Source organism: Zerene cesonia, unplaced genomic scaffold (assembly GCF_012273895.1).
Source record: "Zerene cesonia ecotype Mississippi unplaced genomic scaffold, Zerene_cesonia_1.1 Zces_u001, whole genome shotgun sequence".
NCBI classification, from domain to species: Eukaryota; Metazoa; Arthropoda; class Insecta; order Lepidoptera; family Pieridae; genus Zerene; species Zerene cesonia.
Window position 1 is genome coordinate 3,274,734 of NW_024045131.1, and position 11,579 is coordinate 3,286,312.

The window sequence follows — 11,579 nt, forward strand, 5'->3', positions numbered from 1 at the left end:
ATTGAGATTTAAATTAAAACTCATTAACGTATGTGAAACCGCGAACGAATCTAGTTCAATAATAACTAGGTACCTATACACGCAATTATATACTTTTTTTATTATTAATTTATTATATCTTATCTCTTTAAACGAGCGATTCTTGTATATATATATATATATAATTGGAATCTCGGAATCGGCTCCAACGATTTTCATGAAATTTAGTATACAGGGGGTTTCGGGGGCGATAAATCGATCTAGCTAGGAATTTTTTTTAGAAAATGTCATATTCGTGTTTTTTTTCCTGACATCTATTGGTGAATAATAATACTATTTTGACAACTGAAATAATACATAGGCACTTTTTATACCGATATTCCTACGGGATACGGTTACGCAGCACGCTTACGCGGTTTCAACCGCGGGTCACAGCTAGTGTGTTTATAATAGCAAAACAGTAGCAATTTTGATAGCGTTTTTCTATAAATGCATCCGCCCATTACAGTTCAGTTTATTTAAACAAGTTCTTAAGATTATTATTACTTTAATACAAACCTATAACGTCCGATTGTCTTTAATAGATTCAGATATTTCTACACACAAGTTTACATAAACACACACTACGCTTATAACAACAAATTACATTAAAAACATAACATTTTCATTGCCGTTAATAACTCATTGTATATATCATTAGTTTGATAAAAAGCCACAATTTTCTGATAACACTAGAACACTTGCTACCTACCTGTAATTTATTTGATTAAAAATAATAAGTACTCACGTTTAAAATCATGCCTTGCACAGATAAATAAACTCACAATTCACAGCACTATGTATTTCCATAGTCCGAAAATTGTAAAAAAAAAACAAATGCCCCGCGTTTGAAACGCGCGCTTCCGATAGAATTCGATTTTCAAATAAACTATTCAATATGGCGGTCCAATGACATCGTAGTGCTGTACGTACTATATCGATATTTTTATTTTGAAATTAAAAATAGACATCGACAATGCAAGGTTAGAGAAAGAAGTCTTATTATGAATTGGGAATAATTCGAAATGATGCCAAGTATGAAGAATGATGTCATACACGTATTCAACAATGTTTAAGTTTACTTTTGCAATTTCATTTAAGACACAAACACATACAGATAATAAAATTTGTGTCTATTGCATTTTGTTGACAAATAAAACAATACAAGGGGTCAATTTAAGATTTAATAAATAAGATATGTGTATAATATACGATATCTGCTTGAATATACAGAGACTTCAGTACTTGGTGGTCGTTCGAAGGTGTATCACCATAGATTCATAAATAATTACTACGTAACACTTCCTCTTGAAATATTATAAGGTATTCTTTGCTAATCAATTATACATAAAAAATAAATGTCATTATTTAATCGATAATATAATAACTTTTATGATTTCTATAATCCAGCATCACTACATAATGTAACATTAAATCGTTTTCAACCGTCTGAATGTCAGTATGCTTACATTCTTAAAGTAACGCAAACGATTTTGATGGGGTTTTTATCAACATGTAGAAAGATTCAAGAGGAAGGTTTATATGTATAATAACGTCTATTAAAGTACTCCGAATATAACGCGTACAAAATCTAATGAATAATAAGCTCCTAATCGCTATATTATACCAATTAACGCCCTATTTAAATTGTTGTAATGTAAGTTTTTATCCCACCATTACTTTTAAAAGATGTCGCAGTCATGAAAAAACCTTGATTGTTACAAATAATTGGTCCGTTTATATATTATTTTAGTTCACATAATTGTAATCACTAGCCTCTTGTGAGTCTTATACAAGCCGCAATACCAAACACAATAAATATCATACATATCTGTAACAACTTACTAAATACAGTTATTGTATAACTTACAGTTAATTATTACACCTCACACTAATATTATAAATGTGAAAGTTTTTTGTTTGGATGTTTGTCCGTCAATCAGTCTGGAACTACTGAGCTGATTTTGGTCAAATTTGGTATACAGACAAGGTGTGAAATGACTTGGGTGGTAGGATATTTTTTATCGCGATTAAATGCTCCCTTGGAATAACTAAATAATTTATGAATGTCCTAATTACACGCGGGCATAGCCGCGGCCAGAAGCTAGTTATTTGTAAAATGCAACGAAGAACACGTAACAGTTATCGCAGATTTGAGAAAAAAGTAAAAGCTTTTTTTAAAGTTAATTGTAGACACAAATTTTATGTGTCATATATTTTATATGTCATAGGCAACTGAACTGGTAGTTCGCCTAATAGTAAGCGATCACCACCGCCCGTAACATTCGCAGAGACAGTGTCTATGCATTGATGCACAACAATAAAGAACAGATTCAATTAAAATGCCTAAAACATTCTATCGATAAAATCAAGCACATCACTAAAAACATCGATACAATCGGAAAAGCGTATAATTTCGTGACAGTAGCTATCACATATTGACCATTAAATAAGCCTTATATAGTTCTGTATCAATTTAATTTACATTAACCTATCCTACTATCCTACTAGTCCTACTAGTCCTACTAATATTATAAATGCGAAAGTTTGTAAGGATGTGTGTGTGTTTGTTGCTCTTTCACGCAAGAACTACTGAACCAATTGCAATGAAATTTGGTACGTAGACAGCTGGACAACTGGAATAACATATAGGCAACTTTTTATCCCGATATTCCTACGGGATACGGACTTACGCGAGTGAAACCGCGGGGCGCAGCTAGTTAACCCATAACATTAAAAGACTGTCCTCTAACATAATTATTATAAACACAAAACTAAATCGCACTAAAATTGTCAGAACTGGACCAAATTTGGGACCACACGGCTTTCATATAAACAAAGAATCATCGTAAGCGGTTCACCCAGTAAAGAGTTATGAGGTAACATCATATCATAAAACCTCTCCGTTGCGACGTGAAAGACAAACAAATAAAAATCGCGGTTGTATTGTATTATCTGTGGTATAAGAGCGAAAACATTACTCTCCTTTCCACTGAGTCGGGTAAATAAAATAACTGCATAAAATGCAGACTATGCAATTAAACCCTATTGACCTGATTTAATGAATACTTTACTGTTCGTACCTAAGTTTTGTTTTGTCAGGCCAAAACGGCTGGATCGATATTGATAAATTCTGCTTGTGGAGAAGTATAATATCTAGATTATTAATTTTTAAATAGTACATGAACAAACGTGCATATTTTGAAAGCTCTTACAACATTATAACTATACTAATAATATGAAGCTGAGGAACTTGTATGTCCGTTTAAACATGCTGATCTCAGGAACTACTGGAACCCCTTTTTTCAAGTCGGTTAATCGTTAAAATCAATTGGAAATATCCTTGCATACGAAGTTTCCTGTTGACCTTTTTTATATAAAACATGGCCAATCTTGAGGATAATATGTCGCACTAGCGGTCCGCCCCGGCTTCGACCGTAGTACATATATAGTCTATAGCCTTCCTCAATAAACGGTCTATCTAACACTGAAAGAATTTTTGAAATCGGACCAGTTCCTGAGATTAGCGCAATTGCATTACCTCGCTCATGTATAAAAAATACAATATTTCTTATAGTATATCTATAAAAATCCAGTGTCATGATGTAGGTATGTTCCCAATGAACTCTTCACCAACTCACCCGATTTTGATGAGATTTCGCATTTTATGTGTAATTCAGTCCAACTTAAGATATAGGATAGTTTTAATTTCGATTAATTATCCCAATAATTTATAATCTTAATATTTTTAATTATTACTCAGCCACAACAACGCGTTGCCAGGTATGCTAGGTTCTTATAGATTTAAAACATATGGGATTCGAGCACGATTCGGCACGAATTGGGCCAGCTCGCACCGGGGCAGTACCACACCCCCACAGAAAACCGGCGTGAAATAGCATCATACTGTGATTCGTACGGTGAGTGGGGGAGCAGGAGGCCCATATCATTTTATCACATTCCCAGTCCTTTCCTTTATTCCTCTAATCCTTTCTTAATCCTGTTCCAAAGAAAGTCGGCAATCCATTTGTAGAGAAGTAAAATCGTCATGTACTTTTTATATTCTTGTGTTATGTGTAAATATGTATGTATACAATATGTATATGTTTATTATTATATTTATATAGTAAGTATGTGTTTATGTATTTGTATATATATCTATTGATTATTTAGGACAATTTTGACCCATACTTTCGACTATATTGTGTACTAGCTGTCGATAATAGAATTTAATAGAATATTGATAAAGATATGTTACGGAACCCTATTTTTTCAAAAATAAAATATAGTCTATGTAACTCGTGGATAATGTAGCTTTCGAATGGTGAAAGAATTTTTAAAATCGGTCCATTAGTTTTTGAGCCTATTCATTACAACCAAAGTTTTCCTCTTTATAATATTAAGTGTAGATTTATCCATTACCCGTCGGTTGCCTGGAAGAAGTGGCTTATAGCCATAAGATCGCCAATTTTATACACAATCCTTTGTCAAAATTATTATGTTGTTTTGTATTTTTTGTGTATACAATAAAGAATAAATAAATAGTCTGGCGTAAGGTCCCACCCATTGTCGACTATGAAATAAAAGACATGTAAACCATACACATATCAGCGAAGTTTGTACAAAATATTTAAGTTCTTTAAATAAAATACATTCAGTCACATACAGTATAATATAAAGGATACAATAAAACATAGAAATCACAAGCATAAATACATTTTAAAGACAACAGTTACAGTTATTGTTATTTCTTTTATCGGATACTCTTTGGAGAGTGCGCAGCGAAATTACACAGCTTGATTCCGCCATCCCCATTCTTCCATCGGTTGAGGCGCACAGACTCTAGGCATCGCTATTTGGTGGACGTTCCGAACCGCAAGGGACTGGGGGAGCCGGAGGCCCTATTTCTTTTCCTCGCCCTTTCGAGTCCTCCCTCTGCAAACCACCAGCTCAGTTGTTCAGTAGTAATGCATAAAAAAAGAGTCTACTTAACTAAACCGCGTTGTTTTCCGCCACTCTTCGCTTTAGAACAGTTTAGTATATTTTCAAACCAATAAACGTTTAAGAGCTAGCCAAAATAGATTCAATGTTTCGAAGTTCGAACCCATTCGAATGTACTATAGTCATAAAATTATTGGCGGTAAAAATGTGCTCCATATCGTAGTGTTGCCAGTCTCGTTTTCCCAAATTCTATGGAACATTTTGTTTCCATAAATAAATTCTTATAAATAATAATAACATCAACATCATATTTGTTCCAACGAGAACAGGATTGACAAACTTCCTACAATTTTTTTTTTCCTTTTTATTCCTATCCAATTATAGAATATCAAATGAAAGATAAACTGATTGTTAAATCTGATAATTTAACAAAAATTCTAATCAACGGTTTAAAAATAAATCGCTACTCGAAAGACAAATTTTGATTTTGAGTATCATCTAGGCAATTTAGGTTGACAACCTTACACCTACCTAAAGTAACAACTATTTTTAGGATATGATAACGTAAATTACTATAACCTGCGCAACATTCGAGATTTCTATAAATAGACAAAGAAAATTAATTGATGACGTCATTGGTAGCTAAATACGTCACACGTGCTATTAAAAATTTACCGAAGACCAGTAACGTACTGTGATTACGTAATAAAAATAGCTTTTTGAAATAGAATATAGAATAGTGAAGGTGTTCAATTCTTCTCAATCTACTGAGTCAGGAAGGCAAAAATTAGACTATTTAGTTAGATGATTTCATTATTTTTAAAAATGTATTTATTTTCAATGGATTTGACATCCCCGTTTGGAAACACAAAACCCTTGAATAAATAAACAAAATATTTTACATATTATCAAAAAATATGGTGTGAGCAAATAAGGTAAATTTATTTATGAATTAAAAGAACTAACTAAGAAAAATAAATATTTTTTGTTTGATAAATGATAGCTATGATAATATATTCCAATAACATCACAAATCCGAATCAAACGCCATTAAAATAGATATTTTTTTAAATCATGACAACTTGTTAAATAAAGGGCACTAAATTCAATATAAATTTGGACAAATAAAAATAAGTTTTGTGGATTTTAAACATATTTAAATCTGTGTTTTGCGTGACATGAAATTTTTATTTATGACACTTGACAATGGCCATCAATGTCATCCTCATTCGAATTAAATTCAATGAACATTGTTTACAATTTTGTACACTGATTATTTAAACCATATTGCGTCAATATGGAAAAATTGCCCCCAAAATCAAAGAAAAATAAAGTTGTCACAAGGGAAGAACTACTAAATCTAAATAAGGAAGTAATATATTCAATTATTGCACTAAAATCCCACATAACCTATAGGAATTATTTGGTTTTGTTTACGTCTATTTATTTATCAATTCTAGGATCTTGTGGACAGAATTATACAACTAGAAGCTCACAATACGCAATTGAGGAATGTTATTAGTAGGAATAAAGCAGAGAATTCTGAAAATGTTGATGGGAGTAAAAGAAAATTTGATTTTACAAAGTAAGTAAACTGTTTAAGTCTATTTATAATAATCAAAGGCATTGTAGTCTCAGCGATGAATAATTTTGAAAAAAAATATATTATTTATTAATATATTTTACAATATTTTATTGTAGATTCTTTCGCCCAGTAAAAAGTTATAAAATAACAAATAATGAAGTTGAATTGATAACCTGCTCCTTTTTGGAGTCGGTTGAAAAAAATGGGCGAATAATAAAATCTAATCAGTAACTTATTATATTTAAAAGGACTCCATAATTCCAGATGCCACTATCGCAAAGTGTTTCTCCGTATACTCTACTTCGGCTGGGATTACCAAGGCCTAGCGGTGCAGGAAGACTCCGCGCAGACCATAGAACATCATTTATTTCATGCCCTGATAAAATCTTGCTTAATAGAGAAGAGGGAAACATCGCAGTACCATAGATGCGGTAGAACGGACAAGGGCGTCAGTGCTTTTGGCCAGGTTAATTGTTTATTACGATCTATATGTGTATCAGTGAGATATACCCTTTGGGTTGGGAAATCCTACAAATTTTTTAAAGATACAATAATTTTTAGTACAATAGATTACTAAGTAAGTTAATTTTTTTTTCCAGGTCATTTCTATAAGCCTTAGAAGCAGGTTTCCGCCGTCAGAACAAACAAACTGTAATACTGAGATGCCCTATTGTAAAATATTGAACCGACTACTGCCTAAAGACATAAGAGCAATTGCCTGGATGCCTGTTCCTAATGACAGGCTAGATTACAGTGCTAGGTAATATAGAAATGCCTTGGTATTATAGTGTATACCTAGGTGAAGTTGAGTACAAATAAATTTGTTAAAATGTAATCTACACTAATATTGTAAAGAGGAAGAATTTGTATTTTTGTTTGTTTGTAATGGATAAACTCAAGAACTGCTGGACCCATTTATGTACCATGGGCAAAGCCGGGGCGAACTGCTAGTATTTAATATTTCACAATAATTGTGATCAGATTTTTATTTCTGGTTAATTATAACCACTTGTTATTAAAAATGTATGTATATTTATAAGTACAGACTATAAAAGCACTTTATAATCAATTAAAATTATTTCTAGTACTAATGTAGAAATTCTAATGAATACTTTGTCTAGATATAAAAAACCAATTGTGTTACATAGATATTATTCATAAACAATCCACGGGTTTTTCAACAGATTCGACTGCAAAAAGCGACAATACAAGTATTATTTTCCAAAATCATCACTAAACCTGCTTGCGATGCGCGAAGCGTGCTCGCATCTGATTGGCTCGCACGACTTCCGCCATCTTTGCAAAATGGACGTCGGCAATGGCGTCACGGAGTTTAGGCGGGAGATTTTGACAGCTGACATTGTTGCCATAGATAAAAATGATATGGACAAACGTAAGTATACACAATCATCCAAGGATTTTTATTTATTTTTTTTACCGTTATTTTTATTATTAACATGCATTTATTAGTTTCACCTGTGTGTTTGTATGTAAACCAAATACAATAAATTCACGAGTTTATCTTATTATCTTTACGTATACTCTACCTATATATGCAAGTGAGACAATTTAGTTGATTTTATCATTAATGGCATTAACATTAAAACGTGTTTATTCTATATATTTTACTAGCTTTTGCCCCGCGGTTTCGCACGCGTTAAATTCGGATTAGTTTAATAGACCTTATAGACGTTAGTATAAATATAAACCTTTCTCTTGAAGCACTCTATCTATTAAAAAACCCCATCTAAATCCGTTGTGTAGATTTAAAGATCTAAGCATACATAGTGAAGTCCCGTGTCCCCTAGTGGGGTATGGGGCAGATGATGTACATCTGTTTCACTGATGGATTTTCTTTAGGGACAAGTAGGTGATCAGCCTTCTGTGACCTGCCAGACCGAGACATTTTTCTAAGTATACATACATGGGGACAAACGCGGGAAATGTCTTTGCTTTATACTATGTAGTGATTAATTTATTTTATTATTTATTTTTTGTTCTAGCTACATCAATGTATACTCTTTTAATAGAAGGCAATGCATTCCTTTGGCACCAAATTCGTTGTATTATGGCGGTGCTTTTACTGGTGGGGGAGGGGAAGGAAGCACCGAGTGTGGTCACTGAGTTGCTTGACGTTGAAACACACTCAAGGTATGTTTAACTCACTCATTGATTTTTTTTTTATCTAAAGTTATATTTTCGTATAAAATATTTTGATTTTCTTTAGAATTGAGTTTTTAGTAACATTTATGTTTTAGATTAATTTTTAAGTACATAATAGTTTGATTCCTATTGTGAATAAGTCATAAAAAAACTTGGAAATTTATACCTTGTTTTGCAAGCGACATACTCTCTCTCTCTCTCACTCATTAACCCACTCACTCAATCACTCTCTCCTAAAACAAACTCAGAGCTTAAATAAATTTCAGGAAACCACAGTATCACATGGCTTTAGATCTACCGTTAAACTTATTTAAGTGTACGTATGATGTAAAATCGGATTGGATATACGATATGAGTGAACTGAAAACGATAATATGCGATCTACAGAGTATGTGGACCTTGCACTCTATCAAGTAAGTGGAGAAACAATCAATAATAAAAAAAAAGAATCGGTCAAGTGTGAGTCGGACTCGAGAAAGTGCGAGTCGGACTCGCGATAGTGCGAGTCGGACTCGCGATAGTGCGAGTCGGACTCGCGATAGTGCGAGTCGGACTCGCGACACACTTCGTCCGAGACAACGTAGATAACTATATAGATTTGTCAGATATATTATTACGTAATACAACACATAGCGCGGCGTCAGGTTAGCGCTCTGACGCGCAGAGCTCTAACCGATTTCAAAAAGTAATAATAATAATGATGATGATTTTTTTCTTTTATAGAACAACTATGATCAGAGATTGCATTGAAGAATTACAGAATGTAAGACAAATGATAGGCGAAAATACAAGTGAAAAAGAGACGGCATGCAATAAAAGCGATATGAATAAAGAATACAATGAAAACAGAGATAGCAATAGTGGAATGAACGTATGCGTGACAGAGACGCAAGATGTTGCAAATAACAAACTCGTAAATGATACTACAAATGATGTTTGCGAGAAAGGGACAGCAGATACAAAATATTCTGAGATAGAAAGAGACAGTGTGGTATCGTATACAGAATGTTTAATTCAAGGCGTGAAAGCTAGAGTTTATACGCCTCTATTAAAACGGGAGAAATGTTGTAAGTATTATTAATAATATAAACAATTTAAAAACATTGGCTTGGTATATTAACAAAACTAACTGCGCCCTGCGGTTTCACCCGCATAAGTCCGTATCCCGTAGGAATATCGAGATATAAAGTTGCCTATATGTTATTCCAGTTGTCCATCTGTCTACGTACCAAATTTCATTGCAATCGGTTCAGTAGTTTTTGCGTGAAAGAGCAACTAACGCACACACATGCTTACAAATTTTCGCACTTATAATATTAGTAGAAAGGAAGTAGGATAGTAGGACTGATAAATTGTGCCTAAATTACATCAATCTCCCATTAAACCCAAAAAAATCGTCAATCGTTTTAAAACCCACGAAGTTATCGAGTAATGGAATAAAATACAGAGACATTGGGAACCTTCATGGTTTTTCGGTATGTCTTATAAATAAAAAAAAAAAAAACTATTAATAGTCTACATCGTTTTATATGGATGATATTAATATTTTCGTTTTATTTTTTTATTACAGCGAGCTTAGAAGAAAGAATAGAGTATTATAAGAAGAAAAGAAAAATAATGGATAATTGAATTATCTTTTTTTTGCAAATAAACAATTTAAAATGCTGTCATTTCATTTTTTACCTACCTACATTAATATATATATATTATATATATATATTGAATGGTATATCGTATTAATCTATCGTTATATATAATAGTTTAATATTGATTTGTGCCATCTAGTGTCGAGTAACGAGTAAAAATCATCTATATATCAATTACAATATAATGTATTCTATTCGACACGAGATGGCGTCAGTTTATTTTGAAATAACTGACCCTTGTCAACGATTTAATTATACAAATGTAATTGATCTAGAATTTCTTGATACTAATTATAATACAAACGATTATTATTAATGGCTTCGTTATTTTCTAAGAGGTGTTGTCCGTTTATATAACTACACGCGAGGCTAATTTGATCAAGTTCTAAAAATGAGAATTTTTCCTTTGATTAGTGTCATAATAATGTGATGTATTATGTAATATAATTCTTCAAATAACACTATAAAGCAAATAAGAATAATTTTAAACGAAACACAAATTATAATTTAATGTTAAAATTAAGTTATACCGTTTTTCGTGAAAGCTGACAGTATTTTAAAAAATATAATTCCAAGTATGTTGAACAATTTTTCCTTTTCAATCTATCACGCTGACGCACATTGCTATTCCCGCTTAAAATCGCTTAAACTTCTTCTTACTAAGTTATCAACTCGTACTTCGCATTTTACTGGTAGAACGTAGTGACCTAGAAAGAGAAGTGAAAAAAAATAAACACGCTTCAACATTATTTACATGAAAATAAGCACATTTTGTTACGTTATGAGAGTCCTCTTTATGTTTAACATATTCTAGTAATCTTCATTCCTTAATTCTCATAATAAAAACAGCTTGGGATATAATATCTGTGAAGTTGAGTGGTCCAATCAGCTGTTTCATTTAATAGCCAATTAAAATTCAAATTCAAGCAGCATGCTGCATGGAAGAATCACAAGCTGTGACATTTTAATTTTTTAATAAGCCTCCGACATTATTGATACAGATCATAGTTTTGATCTTTCTATAAACACAGTGATAAAATTGAAACAATCTTTACACAAAATAGATTTTTGATGATTAAAAAACAATCTTTACACAAAAAAACGTTTCACAAAATAATTGGGTTTTTTAATAATTTTTACAGCTAATGTAGCTTTATAAAATCTATTTTTATTTCAAACCCCGTCATTATATACAAGTAGAAGTTTTGAAATACGAAATAAATCGA

The 11,579-nt window shown here is 32.2% G+C and overlaps 1 protein-coding gene across 1 annotated transcript; it reads left to right on the forward strand.

The window, feature by feature from the left end:
* Positions 1–6,186: 6,186 nt before the first annotated feature.
* LOC119838125 (tRNA pseudouridine(38/39) synthase) lies at positions 6,187–10,372 on the forward strand. Its single transcript, XM_038363956.1, has 9 exons — positions 6,187–6,331; positions 6,420–6,544; positions 6,809–7,010; positions 7,144–7,304; positions 7,729–7,937; positions 8,548–8,695; positions 8,974–9,120; positions 9,431–9,774; positions 10,278–10,372. Exons 1-9 carry the CDS (start codon positions 6,257–6,259, stop codon positions 10,334–10,336), a joined length of 1,470 nt encoding a protein of 489 aa, XP_038219884.1. The 5' UTR covers positions 6,187–6,256; the 3' UTR covers positions 10,337–10,372.
* Positions 10,373–11,579: the final 1,207 nt, after the last annotated feature.